This window comes from Semicossyphus pulcher, unplaced genomic scaffold, assembly GCF_022749685.1.
Source record: "Semicossyphus pulcher isolate SPU_LCO1_2020_fin unplaced genomic scaffold, fSemPul1.0.p SCAF_6, whole genome shotgun sequence".
NCBI classification, from domain to species: domain Eukaryota; kingdom Metazoa; phylum Chordata; class Actinopteri; order Labriformes; family Labridae; genus Semicossyphus; species Semicossyphus pulcher.
Genome location: NW_027211737.1, coordinates 16,059,268 through 16,077,706, shown reverse-complemented (window position 1 = coordinate 16,077,706; position 18,439 = coordinate 16,059,268). Strand labels below are relative to the sequence as shown.

At 40.2% G+C, this 18,439-nt stretch overlaps 3 protein-coding genes across 3 annotated transcripts; 2 read left to right on the top strand and 1 right to left on the bottom strand.

Moving 5' to 3' along the window:
- The first annotated feature begins 127 nt into the window (after window positions 1–127).
- Window positions 128–5,644, top strand: gkap1 (G kinase anchoring protein 1). The gene is made up of 12 exons (XM_069682919.1): window positions 128–260; window positions 613–878; window positions 1,707–1,865; window positions 2,037–2,114; window positions 2,899–3,037; window positions 3,152–3,180; window positions 3,377–3,538; window positions 3,902–3,988; window positions 4,244–4,307; window positions 4,426–4,496; window positions 4,598–4,675; window positions 5,180–5,644. The coding sequence occupies exons 2-12, from the start codon at window positions 630–632 to the stop codon at window positions 5,219–5,221; spliced, it is 1,158 nt and encodes a 385-aa protein (XP_069539020.1). The 5' UTR covers window positions 128–260; window positions 613–629; the 3' UTR covers window positions 5,222–5,644.
- A 557-nt stretch (window positions 5,645–6,201) lies between these two features.
- On the top strand, window positions 6,202–10,249 carry LOC138609781 (ubiquilin-1-like). Its single transcript, XM_069682428.1, has 11 exons — window positions 6,202–6,324; window positions 6,449–6,591; window positions 7,316–7,443; window positions 7,577–7,839; window positions 7,919–8,077; window positions 8,186–8,339; window positions 8,564–8,685; window positions 8,978–9,061; window positions 9,262–9,377; window positions 9,519–9,678; window positions 10,008–10,249. Exons 1-11 carry the CDS (start codon window positions 6,202–6,204, stop codon window positions 10,140–10,142), a joined length of 1,587 nt encoding a protein of 528 aa, XP_069538529.1. The 3' UTR covers window positions 10,143–10,249.
- Window positions 10,250–14,117: 3,868 nt separating this feature from the next.
- On the bottom strand, window positions 14,118–18,164 carry LOC138610702 (probable gluconokinase). The gene is made up of 6 exons (XM_069683503.1): window positions 18,034–18,164; window positions 17,837–17,905; window positions 17,194–17,224; window positions 17,001–17,087; window positions 15,199–15,242; window positions 14,118–14,616 (listed from the first exon to the last, which is right to left on the bottom strand). Exons 2-6 carry the CDS (start codon window positions 17,872–17,874, stop codon window positions 14,253–14,255), a joined length of 564 nt encoding a protein of 187 aa, XP_069539604.1. The 5' UTR covers window positions 17,875–17,905; window positions 18,034–18,164; the 3' UTR covers window positions 14,118–14,252.
- Window positions 18,165–18,439: the final 275 nt, after the last annotated feature.

Here is an 18,439-nt window from a genome sequence, read left to right as displayed (position 1 = left end):
TTATAAAATTCGTAAAAAAAAAACAACAAACAAAGAACATCAGTTTCTATTGTAATTTCTCTGTTAACTGCAGTCCCTTTAAAGAGATACGAGTCTTTCTCCTTTTTGGCCCCACCGGGCTGCTGTAGTCAGTCTGTTAGCAAACCAACGGTTACCGACAGCACCTTTGCGAACAGGTGAAAGTATTCTTTAGCAACTTTTCTTGTGAATACTGCCCCTTCACTATAAACCAGCAACTGTACTGAAGACAAACGAACAACGTGAGTCCCATAATGTGTTTTTGACTGTCATGCATCACTACTTTTGCACTTGTTTAGAAGCTAACAAAACCGGCTAAGCGTTGGCTAGGTTAACTTGCTGCTATGTAGTGCTAGCTGTGTCTGTCACCAGACTGTAAGTGAACTGTGCGGTTTAAATCACATTACATTTATCATCACCACTGCCTGTATGGTTAAACATAATAACAGTACATGTGTTGAAGATGAAACTGTTAGATGAGGCATGGTATTGTTTTTTTATTAGAAAAGAGGAGGCGACTAGCAGCTAACTGGTTTTATGACTAGCTACAAGTTATCTGAACTGTATTGTTCTTTAAATCCCTTTTGTCATCAGTTAGTTTTACTTTCGCAATGGCGTCGTCTGCAATGATCACCGTCCCCACCACTGCCTCCCGCTTCGCCCTGCTCCAAATAGACTCGGATTCCGACTCCGATGCCTCTGATGCGGGGAAGACCACCACTAAAGGCGGACGGGACCCCTCCGGGAAGCCCCGACAAGGAAAGGCAGGAGCAGCCGGAGGGAAAGCGGGTCAGTTCAACGACAAGAAAAAAGACAAGAAAAAGAAGAAGAAGGAACAGCAGCAGACTGAGGCAAATGAGGTGAGTGACAGGAGCATCTCATGACCCTGTGCTTTATGTTATTAAACTGCGTACATGGCTCCTGTTTCGTGACAGACTTGAATCGTTTTTTTCCTCCAGTGTTATTTCATTTCACCTGAAGTGAAACTGCTGACTCTTGTGCCAGATGAAAAAAACAGCGTGTGTTTCCTTGTTTTGATTTGCTCTCAGGTGTTAAGAGCAAGTGTATTGATTCAAATAAAACATGTAGTCAGCAGCATTCTGTTTTAGCATGGATCTGATTGCTTTATAGGATGCATCACTAAATGTTGTAATATTTACTATCTATTTTATTTGTTCCACAATTTTATGTATTTTAATGTATTTATGTGTATCACATTCATACCAAATGAAATCAACATGCCTTACACAATAATGTAAGAAAAAGTGAGAAAAGAAAGGACAGTTTTCAGTGTGATTTTTGAAAGGTTATGGTTATGTTACAGAGAAGAAGGACCAAAGTAGCAGAAAGCACCCTCACCAGATGTAAATTATTAATTGATACATGTTGCCATGATTGTGCACTTTTTGATTATAGCTGATAATTAAACCTGAACTTTAACTACTCTGGATACAGTCAGAAAACCACCACCTGATGAGTAATAGGTTTATCACTGGACACCATCAGTGAGCAGAAAGCCCCAACAGGACCATGAATAGTGAAAACTGGACTTGCTTCTGGTCATACGCACAGTAAAGCTTTCTAGAGCTAAGAATACAGCATAGTGTTCATCATAGCAGCAATGCTGGGCATATCAACGGTCAGTTTTCTTTTATTTATTTTTTATTTTATGTATCTCTTTTCATCAGTTACGTAATTTGGCCTTCAAGAAGATTCCTCAGAAATCGAGCGCCCCGCCTCCCTGTATGACGCTGTCAGGAATAGCCAGTGAATTTCTCAGTCCTCCAACAGGGGAGCACGGTCTGCCTTCAGAAGGGTGGCAGCAGTGGAAGCAGAGGGACGAGCAGGTAAGAAAGAACAACTGTATTACAAATGTGGTAGCTAGAAAGGGAGGTTCTCTTAACAATTGATGTGTTTCTCAGGAAGTTAACTTCCAGCTGTTTTAGTAGAGCTGTTCAGAGGTCAGCACTAGAGAACTGGCTGAGAATTGTGTATCCTTGTTTCTCCTTCCTCTGTAGATAACCAGTGAGCTGTATGAGGCAGACTTGGAGAAGGCCTTGATTCTCAGTAAACTGGAGTACGAACAACAGAAACAGGTACATTGCAGACATGCACTTATGTACCTCTTCTGACATATATATATATATATATATATAGGTTTAAGCAGATCCTTTAAAATGATTTTAAATGACTTAAATTTGATTCTTCAAGATTAAAGGCAATCCAACGTGTTTTAAAAAGTCTTTTTTAACTCGAAAGGTCTAAAATTGTCAGGTGATTCAGAGATGCATGAGAAATCCCATCAACCCACATGATGTAGCACTGTGTTAGGAAATACAAGTTTAGTTGATCATCTCAGCCCGTAGGGAAAACACCGGATTTTGTTTGCAAGCAGAGCTACTTTTTTGCACACTGGCAACTGCGGTACTTTTGGAGTACGAGTAAGCGCTGTTTCGGGTTTGTTCTCCAGTGCATCACATTTTTAATGAAGCGATGAGGATTTTTTAACTGGAAATCTTGCTGAATTAGAAACCTTACTTGAACCCCACATGAATCCTATAGATATAATTTTTTTATATTCATACCTGCCAATGGTCAAAATTAAATATCACACTGTTCACCCAACACGGGTGTGAACATGGTCCCTTGAAGCAGTAAGTCAGCGTATGAATGTCTTAATCACTGTTTGATTTGAAACCAGTGTGCTGGAACCACGAAAGACACACACACACACACACACACACACACACACTGTCCTGATCATTTCAAACTGCATTTTATTCCTTAAAATAGTTTCTAGCACGGATAGGAAGATGAATTCAGCTTTATTTAAAAATATAATTTGAAATAGTAATTATATTTTAATGTGCTTTCATACAGCACAACCACACAAACACATCCTCGCCAAAGTCACGAGGAGGAAAAGAGGGCGGAGGGAAGAAGGACAAAAAGAAGAATCAGCAGGCAAAAGACAAAAAGACCGTTTCACTGCAGGACTTCCAGGCTGAGGGTAGTGCAGGTGAGAAACACTTACTACATCCATTTCAAAAGCCATTAAACCAGGATATTGTGCTGCAAACCTTAACAGGCTCCTAGAATGAAATGTAATTATCTGTTTGTTGTCTCTTCACAGATAATTCGAATAAAAAACCAGAGAAAGAGGTGAGCAAAGTCGTTACTCCAATTGTGTATCTGCTCTGTTGTCCAACAAATTCAGTAAAACATTATTTATCGATACTTTTATATTAAAATAAAACATATTTCAATGGTAGGTAAATAGCATGGAAAGAGTTTCATTTGTGGTTTAATGTATGGTGTAACATACCCCTGTTAAAACACTGACCTTGTTCCCATCTAGGACGCTAAAGCGGCTACCTTAACGCTGGGAGTTGGGCAGGAGGAGCGATTTTTCAATAAGCTAGAAGATGACGTCAGTCGGATCGTCCAACAGGAGAAGAGACGCGAGCAGTACTCTAACAGCCAGGGACAAGAAGTCAACACCTCCACAGAACATGAACCAGTGAGGAGACTGATAGAAACACACAGATCTTCTTTTCACCTCACAATTTTTAGCTTTTTGTGTTTCTTTTCTTCAACTGAAATTGGATGAACTCTTAATCATGTTGTAAAAGTTGAAAACCCAATCTTATCAATAGACATCTTCACGGTACACCAGAAACGTATTGAGAAAATACAGCAACTTATTAGAGATTGGAGAAGAAGTGTTTATTGTACTGGATATACAATCAATACTGTGTCTCTACATTTATAGAAAATATATAAATGTAGCATAACTCGAGAGAGGTTTGAGTTTCTTACTTTACTAAGGTTTTGCAAAGTATACATTTTCTCCAATTCGTCTCTTTTGTCTCTGTCCTGTTAGGACCCGCGAGCAGAGCAGCTGAAGTACGACCTGGAGAAGAAAGACCAGGAAATAGAGAAGCTAAAGAAGACCATCTCACAGTGGGAGGTCAGCAGTTCTTTTTAATGATATACAAAAATATCTTGTTTTAAAAGTATTGTTTTCAGTTTCCCACGGGGCCCTTGTGACAATCAGCAAAGAATCCACCCTACAATGAAGATACACAATCTGTGGTGTGGAACAAAATTGAAAAGTACCATTCAGTGGAAATGAGGCTCAGTAGTGGATGTTACTGGAGTGACTAAATGTAGCATCATGTCTAAAGAATCTTCTTAAATCACACCTTTCCTTTTCCGCCTGCAGGTGAAATACAAAGAGGTGAAAGCAAGAAATTCACAGCTGCTTAAGATGCTCCAACAGGGAGAAAGTGAGTCCAATCACCAGGATTACACCCGATAGCCCTCCATCCTTTTCCTTCTTTCCTTTCCTTCTGTTTCCTTTCCTAACAAGAATGTCACCTGATGTGTCTAACCTCTCTCCTACAGTGAAAGACAAAGCAGAAATCCTTCTACAGGTAGAAGAGCTGCTACATATAAAAGAAGAACTGTCATCACAGGTGTGTACGAGTGAGATAAAGATTATGAGAGAGGAACATACGTGTGTGAGAGAGAGATTTCTATTTGTATGTGCATTTGAATACTGTATTTTTTTATTTAGGTAACATTACTACACGGTGCCCTTGAACAAGAAAGGTCTAAGGTCAAAGGTCTGCAGTCAGATCAACCGAAACATCAGGTGAGACTTAATTACACACTCATTCACTTGTGATCTTTGTTTATTGTGTAGTAATGTCACAGTAACAAGGAAGAACTGGACTCAGGAGTTGTGATTTAGAGACGAGATAATGTCATACATGTTATCCAGTGAGAAGCCATGATACATTGTATCTGTGGGTGGGATTTCGCCTGATCAAGTGTGTGTGCACTTGCATGTTGTTCCTTTTTCCCCTTTCTGTAGTTCATAAAAAAGAAGCCAGTAGGTCAGGTCAACAAAAAAAGCTGCAGTGTAAGTAAGCTCCAGCTCAAAGTTCAGTAATAAAAGAGTACTTTTAGTTTATCGTTGAAGCCAGCTGAGATCAGGCTTAGTTTATATTCAGAAGCTCAAAACGGTCCACTTTTAGTGATGTCATGTCTGTTTCTGATGTTTTTTCTCTTTGCAATTTTAATTGACCATTAACTTGATTTAGATCAATGGAACACTTTAATTCTCAGAAATAATTGTGTACTTTCTGGTCGGCAGGGTAACAAGAAGGGGAAGAAAGGCTCAGAAGCGGATCTATGAAGGTTTCAAAAGGAAAATAAAATCAGTGAACGAACAAATGAAGAAGACGCTACTGATCAGGAAAGAATCAGGGTTCTCTTTCCTTAATTTTTTTTAGCTCAGACTCGATGTCAGCATATAATGCATGCCCCTGTAATTACTCACACACACACACACACACACACACACACACACAGAATATACTCCACACAGAAGAAAGGATGTATTAAACAACTGAACAAGAACAACAGAAGTTATCAAGATGAATATGTTTTAAGTTTGTGTTGAAATGGTGGCTTGAGACACAATGCTGCCCTCTGCATGCACAGGTGTGTCACTGCATCTGTAGTCCTGGTGACGGCTGTGTGCCGGATCTTTCTTTGGGATTTAACTCCAAAATGACAGATAAGAAATGTATGGTTTTTGTTTTCTTTCCCACTGTCAAGTAAATAAAATACTTTTTCAGTGAAAAAGTGCTTTCAATTTTTTTATATGGTCTTCTCTGTCAAAGATTTTTGAAATCCCATGTGTCTTAAATGCAACTGTTTATTTCTAAGCTGTATTTCTGTCCAGTGCAGCCATGACTGGCTGTTGCCACTAAAAATAATGATTTTTCACACTTTTCTAATATAAATTAAAATCTATAAACAATTATTAATTTTGGTATACGGGGAATTTTGTGGTGCACTATATCTTTAAGTTGACTCCGTTTACATAGAATTAGTCACCAAACAGTTAAGGACTAGACTATTAGACTGCTCGCAGTGGCAGCCACGTAAAGAACCGTTCATTATCAAAGGAGATATAAAAACAACGTTATCAAATATGAGTTATTTTTAGATATTATGTTATTATATTTTATTATATCTCGACACCATCCAGCGCCGTCGGGTTACATCCACACAACTTCCTGCCGAGTCATCGGACAGACGCACCTCCGCCCCGGGACTGTGTCCTCTTCTCCAGCTCCTCTCCATCATCAGCCCGGACAGGACTGTGCGATGTCAGGCTCAGTAAAGGATGAACCGAGTAAAGGTCAGAGGTCCGAAACGATCCACGTTTCAGTCAAAAGTCTCACGAAGAGCAAAAAGTTCACCGTCAGAGGAAGCTGCACCGTCAGACAGGTCAGGGGATTTGTGTTTTTGGCAATGTGTGTACATAAATGGTTTAATTTGCGCTTAATCTGTGACATGACGGGAAAAACAATGATAGAGTCTAATAATTTTGTTTGTGTCTGTATAAATACAGTTAAAATTAGGTCTAGCAGAGCGCATGGATGTCCCGGCAGAGCGGCTGGTGCTGACTCACTCCGGCCGGGTCCTCAGAGAGCCAGAATTCCTGAGTCACCTGAAAGCACCAGATGGCTCAGTCAGACTCTGCATGATCCAAAGGTACTCGAATAATGAAGTGCATGGTTGTATTTGTAAAAACCCATAGAGGAAATATCCTGTAACTTAAAAAAACAATTACTTTTATGATAGATCAGGTGTGGCATATATAATATTGTGGAGTTGTGTATATAGCTTATGGCATTATGAGTGAGTAAAAGAGAAGTTGTAACGTGAGAGATTTCTATCGCATAGATCTCCAAAGGATACTTTTCATGCACACTTAGGGCTTCAGATGCAGTATTCATACAGATATAAGTAGGCTACTGGAGGTCTCAGGTATGTAGATTATATTGAGGACCTTCTATAGTAATCTCATTTATAATGAGAAGTATTTAAGGAAACTGATTGTCAGAGAGTTCTATGTTCTGACGTCTATTACGTGTGATAATAAAAGCTATAAAAAGTCTGATGCTGTTGTGAATTTCTGTACACAGGAGAACCCTCAAATGCTCTGCTTTGTGTTCGAGCCCACAGATTCTACAACTACACTGTAATTATTTTTGAAATAGTGGTATAAACAAACAACTGTATTTCCTTCATGCACTGCACTATTTTTTAAAAGGATAAAAGTGTAACATGTGAAACAGAACCCCTTTATTTTACAGGATTGTTTTACAACTTGCACATTTTGTAACAACAATGTAATTGAAGCACGATATTCCTGGAAAAGGTTTCATACACACACATTTTTAATTTAGATTCTAATTCTGTCCATGCCTCTCAGTCCTCAGCCTCTGTCTGCTGCTCCCACCAGTGATCAAACTTCAGAAGTGGTCCAGTCAGACCTGACAGCCATGTTCAACCCTGACCCTGACAACCTCACACCTTCTCCCAGCTCTCCCCTCTGCCTGGGTAAGATCTCCTCAACACAGGAACTCCCCTAACATCCTATTATGTTTTGTTTTCCACACATCTCAAATCTCACGTCATATTTACATCTCATAGATATTTAAGTTTCTTCATTTTTTATATCTTGTTTCCACAGTGGAAGGTCTGGACGGTCTTGATCTAACAAACAGCAGGCATGGCTTCTTCCCATCACTCCAGCACCACATGGAGAGCCAGCTGCTGGCTGACCCGGGGATGATGCGGCATATTTTGGACAGTCCCTTTGTGCAGAGCAGCCTCTCCACCTCCAGCCCTCAACTAACCAGACAGCTCATTCTGTCTAATCCCCAGATCCAGCAGCTCCTGGAAACAAACCCAGAGGTGGGAGATGTGCTTAACGACACAGATGTCATCACACAGGTGGGGATTAAAAAAGTGGTCTGAGTGTGTGTTTGAGGAACATATATGGAAGTTGTCATTTGCAGGTTCCTGTCTTCAGGTGCAGGAGCTCCTCAGGAACCCTGACATGATAGAGGAAGTGATGCACAATGAAGACAGAGCATTAAACAATATGCAGCCAGAGCAGGACGACCCTGAAACCATCACTGGTGTCTCTGATTGCATTCATAACTCTGACTCAAACAGACTCACATCACAGGTACAGACATAGTGTTTTTCTTCTCTGCTAACATGAAGGGAAACTTATGTTGTGTTTTTAATCTGCGGTTTACTTTGATGTCTTTTCTCTTCTCTTTTTAAAATCCAGATAGGAGTATCTAAATTGGTGACTTCAACATCTGGAAACAAACAGTCAACTGAAAGTGAAAGGGAGCAGACTCCAAACCTCTCCACAGATCCTCTCAGAGAACTAACTGACGCGTCCAGAGCGAATTCAAACGCTCAGAATGCCGTTAATCAAGGCAAGACAATATAAATCCAGTACAGTACACTTTAAAACTCCTCCCCATATACTTACGGACATGCATTTTTATACATTTTTTCTTTATTTTCCTGTGATTTAAATTATTTTTAAGGTGCCCCAAAACAAACTAAGGCACAGGTGTACTTTTAACTATACTTTTATATACTATTTCTCCTTGCTCTTTCTCATCTTGTCTCTGTTACCTCCTCCCTCTCTGCTCAGGCATGCAGTCACTGCTCGAGGAGATCACAGCCTGTCCAGCTCTGATGGAGAGCCTGCTGTCAGGGCCGTACGTCAGCAGTCTACTGAACTGCCTCAGCCAGAACCCTGACCTGGCTGCACAGGTGAAGCATACACAATATATATGACTGGATGCAGACACATAAACATGCAAGTCAGGAACTTTCGCACTTATTTTCGCTTAACAACTGCAGAGAATCTACTTCTTTGAAGCCATTAAGTTATTTTTCAGGCATCTAAATTGGTGAAAAATCACTTTGGCTGCAGCTCAGAGTTGTAGAACTGGGCTAAAATCCACCCCCATCCCTCTTCTTCTTAACATATCCACATAATCTCTCCACTAAAACCCTACACAGGTCTAACAGGCTTCACAGCTTCATTTTCATACTGTTTCAGATGCTGCTGAGCCACCCTTTGTTCTCAGGAAATCCTCTGCTGCAGCAGCAGATCAGACAGCAGATCCCCCTTTTCCTGCAACAGGTTACTTTACACTCTCTCATCTTAGCAATAGATAACATACAGTACAATGATTTTGTCAGTTTTGGACAAAATGTCTTGTGTGTGATATATCCATTATTTACTTTAACAACATTATTTTTTATGTTTCCTTCAGAATATATACGTGTATATTTGTTTACCTTAAAATAAATGATTATTAACAATGAATGAATAATACATAGATGCAGGGTCCAGAGCTTCTGTCAGCCATGCTGAATCCCAGAGCTATGGAGGCTCTGCTACAGATCCAGCAGGCGCTACAGACTCTGGCTGAAGAGGCTCCTGCGCTGATACCCACGTGAGTACACAGTAGATGCAGAAAACACTGCAAATCAGCACGAATATCACACACAACATGGTTTATTAAGAAGCGCTGTCATGCACCGTGAGTCGAATAAAGTGTAAGACTTCTCATTAGTATCACACTTCTGTCTTGCAGGGCTGGACTTGGGAACACTGGAGCCAACGTTGATGCTGTTCCTGCATCTGACTTTGTTCTTAACGACCAATCAGGAAATGGTCCTGGGGTTGCCACGGTGACAGAGCAGCAGCAGCAGTTTGTGCAACAGATGCTACAGACACTGGCTAACACGAATAGGGTATTTTATTGTTTCCTTACAACCTTGTTGTTTTAAATATCACCAGTGAATAATTATTTTTAGGAAACTATAAACATCTCTTTTAAAATGCTGTTCTTTTAGTGTTATTATAGCGTAGCACTGTAGCTACCCCACATCTGGCTATATCCCATTTCTTGCTAAGATTCTGTCTAACTTAAATAGCCTGCATGATTTCTGGAAGGTCCATACTTATTTTTGTTGAGCGATTAGGAGAGACATGTATGGCACCTTCAATCCGTGAGACAATCTGTATGCTAACCCTCTTCGATTGTGTTATTGTAACAACTCTACATGTCATGTTCTGTCAGGTCCAGGCTGAGGAGTTCCAGGAGGAGCTGCAGCAGCTGAGCTCAATGGGCTTCACAGACAGAGAGGCAAACCTTCAGGCCCTCATCAGCACAGGAGGAGACCTCACCACTGCTGTACACCTGCTCAGTCTCTGACACAACACACAGATACACGTGTGCTGATATATCTGTAAGTGAATGCACGTGTGCATAATACACAAAAGCACCCACACTCAGACATAATAAAAGCAAACTTACATTTTAACACCTATAAATTGCTTTACAGAAATGATCATAAGAGAGAAGCCATATTTATATCGCTGCACTTTGAAAGACATTCCATACTAAGCTCTTTCTGTAGTAGTAAAATACATTGTGTCTTAGCATAACAGGTGTACACTTTACCCATGTCCTTCATGCAATGATCCAGGTCTGTACAAGGTACTTAAATCCACCTCACACTCTGTGGACTCTTGTAGTAGTTGTATAAATATTCAGAGGCAGGTCATATATTAGTAATCTCTGTGCAGACCTCTTTTCATCTCACCACCTGGACTGTAATAAAAGCCTGAAACTCACAGAGACAGTCACTGTCTGGAGTTCAATCAGAGAGAAAGTTAGATCACATCTGCCGGGTGGCACTTCTGCTCTGTCTCTTGCTGCTCGAGTGTTTTGTCTACCACAGTCTGTAAAGATCAGACACACCAAATAATTTAAACGTCTCCAAAGGCAGACCAGACTCTAGAAATCTGCTTTTAGAAAGGAGAGGTTGACTTTGTGTTCAAGCCAAAAGGAGCTTGAATGTCAGCGGTTATCTCGAGGCCACACATGCACAGACACTCTGATTTACAAAGTTACTGAATCGTCTCAGCTCACTCTCTCAGGAGACCCTCTCTGTCAGGCATGAAACATGGATGAAGCCAAACCCTTTTGGAAGTTACAACACAAACTATGCTGATGATTATCTTATACTTAACATAGATGTTCTTAGAAACCCTTTGTGCCTAACTCTCATTGCACTAACACCTTGGACTTGTAAATATTCACCCGAGCTGCAGTAAATACTCCATGCTACAGTGTGTCTGTGCCAGAAGCAGTGGGTACTTTTTCATGAAACTCTGACTGAGAAACATACTCTCACTCATCCTGCTGACTTGTGCATTTGATGTAATCAGTAAAAAAAAACAGTTGAATTTTATAATTTATGTTCTGTTTCACTCGACAGAACTCTCTTAATTATATATTTATGCACTGTTTTTTTCACATGAATTTATGATGACATCCTGCTTTGTAAAGCTGCTTTTGTTCCCTCCATGCTTTAGTGGTCGTTGTAATGCTTAAAGCTCTGAGTGAGCGTTCATTTAGTCTATAAATTGTCAGTAAATAGATCAAAGATATTTAATATACAGCTATATTCAACAGAGAAACACGCAGTGTTGTACTCAGCATCACCCGACTCAATCACTCTCAATAAAGACACAAGTGGAACACAAAGTGGTCGGCCATCTTTGATTGATAAAAAGTCATTATATTATCAGGAGTGTAACTATTGTCATACATATTACCCCTCCCATCTTCCCATCACAATGACTTAATTTAGGCGCGTATCTCACCCTGCTGTTCTGTATGCTACTTGCATCTACCAAACAATGAACACTAGAGGGCAGTTACACTTAATCTTTCCAGTTACATCAGCAACTAATTTGGTTTCTATTGCTGTATATATACTGTATACAGTGTATATAAAGAATGTGTATGTGCTGTTGTTTACATATGCAGCCGCAAACTATTTCCTCTTTCTGAATTGTAAATTATGACCCTGAAATCTGTGTGTGCACGATCAGTAGGGCAGTTTCATACATCTAACATGACACACAGTGACATTTGGAGATATATTAATATGAATTATTTATATAAACACAAAACAAGCACAGTGTAATAATAAACTGTGATATTCAGCTACCTAAAAAAGTGTATTTAAGGTTGTGTGTGTCTGTGCATGTGTCTGTGCGTGTGTGTGTCAGAGAAAGAGAGAGAGGATTGTGATCCGTTTTCCATTCCTGCTCGTGTCCCCCGGTACTCTGACATCAGATCTGTATGTGTGTGTGATCCACTTGACAACCTTTGTGTGTTTGTCTGTTGCTGCCAGACCGAGGGGTTTCATTTCTAGTGGTGTGTGTGTCACAGAGTCTCTGAAGTGTGTGCGCGCCCCGTTCGCCTGGTCGTGTGAGATATGAGAGTAGCCAAGGGGTTTTTTTTGGGATTAGAAGCTCCTAAAATATTCCAGTTGAGGTTTGGAGATGAGTCACCCCACAAAAACAGCTCCACGGTGCTAAATAGAGGTGTGTGTGTGTGTGTGTGTGTGTGTGTGTGTGTGTGTGTCTGTCTGTCTGTCTGTCTCTGGCAGAGAGATTGGGGTCATGGTGGTCATGGTCATTTGTGTGTGTCACAGTGCCTTGACCTGATCTGAACTTTAGCTCGGTAACAACTTCTTGTCAGAGGAGTTAAAGCTGCCTCTCAGCAGTAAGGCGTTCAGTCTAAATCCCTCTGATTGTTTGACTTTGTCGTATTCACTGTGAAGATTGTACTTTGAGATTACTTGGTGCATTCGGTGTGTGATATCGGTGCATGAAAGGTGTTTTGACAGATTAAATGAGATAAAAACATGATTTTAAGGAGCTCTCAACTCAACTAATCCATTTACTGATGCTAAGTTGTCAGGAACTAAGCAGCTTAGATTTTTTTAAAGTCTATTCAAGAGCAGATAAAAGCAAACAGAAAGATCAACTAGAGTCACATGAAACTGAAAACCTCTGTTAGATGAAGTGAAGTGTGTCAAGGAGGTAATAAAACGTTGAAGTGAGAATCAGAAACATCACGTTTCCACAGACATCAAGTTCTGTTCATTGTGTCCTCCAAAACAAACTTATTTCATACAACCCCATTAATTAACTAAGAAAAATACATTCAGTTGTTAAATACTGGTGTGTTCCCCTTAAAGCTCAAATGATTAGTTGATGATGTTGAAGTTAAACATTAGAGGGTTAGGGTTAGACATTTTTTGGACAAATAAGCAGAAGTCATTTATTTTTCTCTTTTATTTTCGAATTTATATTTCAATAAAATTGATCAAATAATTAGCTTATTAATACCTAATGAAAGTGTCAATTCCTACATTAATTTCTAGTGCTGTGGAAATGTCATAAACATTCATATATAATGTTAAAGTAAAAGAAAATATTAAACACAAGATTCCAAAACTTGAGGTATAAAATATTCAACCAAAACCATCATCAGTTCAGTTTTATTTTATAATCCTGTGATGATGCAACTGAATTCCCCAAATACAGTAAGGTATCCAAAGGTAACAAGCAGCAACTTACATACAAGCTAAGCTAATCAATTCCTCTGTATTTAAGTCATTTATACTTTTTTGCTTGGTCCGGTTTTTTCCTCTTCATGCTTCATATAAAAAAAAAAGATTGTACTCATGAAAGATAAACAATGCATCTGTCCATCAAAACTTATTTCCTGTGCAGTCAAACAAATCCCTGTACAAAATACTGTGAAACAAATCTTCAGGTGCAGGATCATAAAGAGCTAACAGAGAACTAATATCCACACTAACTTACACTGCTCATGTCAACATGGAGCCTTAGTTGCAGACTATTTTTTAATGTTTCGAACCAACAAGATGCAGTTTTCAGAATCACTAGTGCACCACAGGATCATACAGCTTCTGTACTGAAGCCCTAATTACTCACACCACAAACCAATGCCGGCTCAAGCTTCTTTGTGGTGATGCATCACAACGCAGTGCTTTGCTTCTCACCGTCACTACTAAATGTACTAGATATAAACTACATGGATCAAAGCAGGACTGTGAAGCTATCCTCATGTGCAGTGCTGCTATGAGCCAAATGTTGACACGTTAACAGTAACTAATTATCACTAAAAAAAGAGTTTTGCAGGTATTTGGTCAAACATAAACACAAACAAATCAACATTTTAACCTGATAATGATGTTAGATGAAGTGGCAAGGTGATGGGGAACATGTACGCTAGTGCCAAATTTTTTCAGCAATTCATCCAAGAGTTTTTAAAGATAAAAAACAAACAAATGTTGACCTCAAGGTGGCAACCTCGTCACAGCGCCAAAGTCATTTGATTTCTTATGCTGGGATCTTGATTTTGAGATATTTCAGACTGGACCTAAAAACCGATCACACTTGGAAACCTGATGATGTTGGCCTCCTGCAGTCGTGGTTAAGACATCCGTGATGAATTGAGGCTGATGATGTGTTTCTCGACCTCCATGGCCATATCAGCGGTGCTCCTCCTGATGTCCAGATGCAACACGTTCTCCTCCTCCAGCGGTGGCTCTAAAACATCAAACTGTGAACGCAGCATGTCTTCCTTCATGTAATGTCCCATCCGGGCCACCATCCTCTGGTGAATGAGATCGTAGTCACCGTGCAGGAAGAGAAAAAAGACGTCATGACAGGTGGGCAGGATATCCTCTTGACCTGAAGAGGAGGTGAGGGCTTTGGGGCCATAGAGCAGGATCTGTCTGTAGAGGCGCTTCAGGGCGGAGCAAACCACGAGAGCATCGCAGCCTGAACACCTTTCTCTGACAGCAAAACACACAGGACACAGGACAGGTAGAATTAGTAAAAATAGTTGAGCTATATGCTGAAATTTCACATGTAAAAAAAAAAAGTGAAAGTGGGGAAACTTATCAAACTTAAAGTGAACTCTGGTGACAAACAGCTAAAGAGAAGGAGAGGAAGAGAAAAGAGGGGATACGGGGATGAGCCGAAGGAGAAAAGTAACTGTGACTGAGTGTGGAAGAGTGAAGGAGAAAAGTCTTTGATGTTGCCACAGACGTTTTTAAAAAGAGATGGCATACTTTTCCAGTCCTCCCTCACCTCGTCCCTTCACTCTCTCTCACTAAATCTGTCTTTACTCTCCCAAAGTGCCTCTCCTCGCTCTCTGCTTTTCAGCCCGATTTTCAAAACCATCTGTGATATTTTTGATCTTTTCCGACAATTTCACGCCGGCATATTCTTACCTCGCTGCTCCTCGGCTCCCTCTCGCTCTCTAAACCAATCATCTTTTCCGCTTTTTTAAAAATGTATTTTAATAAAAGTGTGTTTTCAGTGGAAGTGTGCTCATAGAAGCCAATCTGTTATATATAAGACTTTATTCTTACCTTTCAATGACTTCATGTATTTTGAGAAGCCAGGGCAGTCGGTCCTGGAGAGAAAACATAACTGGTTAAATTGTACATTTATTTCATGTTGTCTACAGCAGCAGTTTTTACTTGTTTACAATTGTTCACAATCTGTGCTTAATCCAACCTGCGTCTCCTCCCTAAACCTAAACCTGCAATACCTGATTATCTTTGACTACAGGGCAGCAAAACAACATTTGCTTACTTACACACTCCAGTCAAAGAATGTCATTACTATTCATTTGGAGTTGTGCTTCTGCTCACCTATGAAATATAAGTCCAATATTCTCTCTCTTGAAGTAATCCGATTGGACAAGAGGCATTCCACGAGTGGCGATAGAGTACAACATCACTGGGACTTTTCACTTTGTGTATCACTCCGCCTCAGCCTGGTGTTCTGAATACTGTTAATTAACATCACAGCAGACTGTGTATGTCAACATTAATCAAGCTGGTACCTCTGAATCACACAGCAGACTCTCATTTCACTGGTAAATTAAAACTTACAGAAAAATGTACATCATAAAAAGTAACTGATCTGTGGTCACCTGTAGAGACAGAATGCAGGAGATTGTTTGGGTTGCTTGGCAACAACAGTCCAGTTCCAGTTAAGTTGTGGAACTAGTTGAACAAAAAATCTGTTTTTGATTGTTACTTTTTTCTATTTGCTGCTTGTATAAAAGCAATATCACACTCATGTGATATTGCTTAATCAACTGCAGTTTTATAGAAGGAAAATAATAATAAAAATTATTATAATTGTTCAATTGGTGTCAGAAGTCTTAAAGCTTTCACTTTTTTGCTTGCTGAGGAAAGCAAAAGGAGGCCCTGGCCCACTTTTGGGGTCATCAACATGAACACAGATTCTGGCTCTGCCCTTTAATACAGCTGGGTGGACGAGTCCAATCACACACACTGCTAGTTTCAGCGCGTCATCTGAGGCACAAGCTGTGCACTTGAGAGTATCACAGGACTGATGTAGGATGAGCTGAGCCTGATTATAATGTAGAGACTTTGCCCATGTGCATAATGTACATGAACATAAAGAACTAGTCTAGCACAAACACATCGTTGATTAAACTGCCAAAGGAAATATAATCTGTTCTAATTTGGTAACAACTGAGCTCATCTTTCTCGCCACACTGAGAAACATGTTCTCTCATCCGTCTTGTTTGGTTATTGCCAACCTCAACCTGCCAACTGTAGTGCTGGCATGAAAGGCACAGTTTCACCACAGCCTGACAGTAATCCCAAATTTACATTTCTGCTTCACTTCATCATTCTTTCTCAAACTGCCAACTGTTGAGTTTTTTTAAAACATGCCAAAGCATTAGACGGAGCAGGTCCCCGGGTAATTCTACCCTGTTTTCAAAGCAGATTTCTGAGTGGGAGGTTATCATCAGCCACCAAACAGCGCTACGGGTAAACTGCTGCCAAACCTTGGCCCGGTTTGTTCTGCCTGTGAGCGTGTACACGCAGCTTTGGCAGGTAGCCAGTCGATTGTTTGGACGTCTCCCTTTATTTTGTCAGCATTGACAGCAAAAAAGATAAATAGCAGCAAAAGCTCAGTTTCCCTTCCTGCTGCGTTCACTGTCTGCTCCAGTGAAGCTTCTCCAGCCACTTGTTGTGTTTTCTGTGGCTGCAAGTCTGAGAGAATGATTTATCCACGACAGGAGACAAATGGCTCACTCCAAAAATGAGCTGACATTCAATTTGAGCTGACAAGACACCTCCAAGGACACACACACATATATACGCACACACACACAGACCGGGCTGACCTGGTCTGTCAACGGTTCACCACGAGCCATCTTGTCAATGTTCTTCTGTGGATGGAAGTCATCCCCTTCATGCAGGGGCCAGCCTAACTGATGAGTAGACACACACACACACACACACACACACAGATACATGCAGAGATAAGTCTGTGTAGAAACATGATGGAGGTGTGTTTTGGTGTGTGGTTCCAATTACCTTTTCTGATAGGAAGGCCCCAAAAGTGCTTCTACATAAAAAAAGGGGCAAGATATAACATTAAGGATTGATACAGTGCGATAATGTTAAAATAAAAAAGACATTAAACTAAATGAACTGCTGCTTTAAGGCAGTATGTTACTACCACAGACATGCAATAGTTTAGATCCTGAATGATTAGGGGATAAAAAGCCCATTTAAAAGATAATCAGCAGTGTTTAAGGAATAACCTAAAAAACATTTTTCAACTTTGAGAAATATGTCATGTTTTAAAATAATTGATGCTGTTTTCAATCTTCCATCAGAGTAATGTGTAAAATTACTGTAATGATGACTATGTCAACATTTTCTGACAGTTATGAAAGAAATACATTGCCTTTAGCTCTGCTTGATATTTTGGTTTAACATGATATCCCTAGCAGGACTGTGTTGCAGTTGGCTGTTTTCCTGACCTTGTTACAGATACCAGTGTTTAGCATCCAACTATGTAACAGGACATTAGTAGCTGACGGATTTCCACCCAGTGATCACTAGTGTAAACAAGTGTCCTCCCAATACATTTCCATTTCCAAGTAAGTTCATAAACCTAAGATGCCACCTTGTTAGGCTTTGCTTCATAAACATAAACAGACTATATACATACTTTCCACAGCCCGAGACTCCCATAACAACGTAGATCATCCTGTCTGTAGACCTAAAGGCAGGTCATGTCCTGAAATAGATTTAAGAAAAACGATTAGTTTGTTACTGGAAATCACGAAATCTTACACAGCTGTATGTGAACTTCTACACCGCAGAAATAGTCAGAGGTAATATCAGCGCTCACGTGATGATACCTACCCCTGTAGTACTGGGCTTGAGGTCCTTCCGCGGGTGCTTGAAAGCAGTTAATCATTACGGAAACCTCGCACAGGGGCAGCCGACTACCAAGCACATTTTATCAGCTCGGATATTGAAGCATTTAAACCTCTTTTTTTGTCGGTCACCTCAATAACAACAGCTTGAATTCTGCGGTTTTAGCGGAGCAAAACTCTCATATAACGCTGTAACGTAAACAACCTGACGAAACAGTTGATACCTCTCAAGTTTAAAAGAGACGATAATTTCCCATAACTGTTTTACGTCATGACGCAGCACGCACGTCCGTGCGTGTTCAATTAAAGGGACAGCGCTCTGTTCTGGAGCAAACTCAGATTACGTTGCAGCTAAATTGCCTTCGACGTCATTGTTGATGGAAAAAATGCAC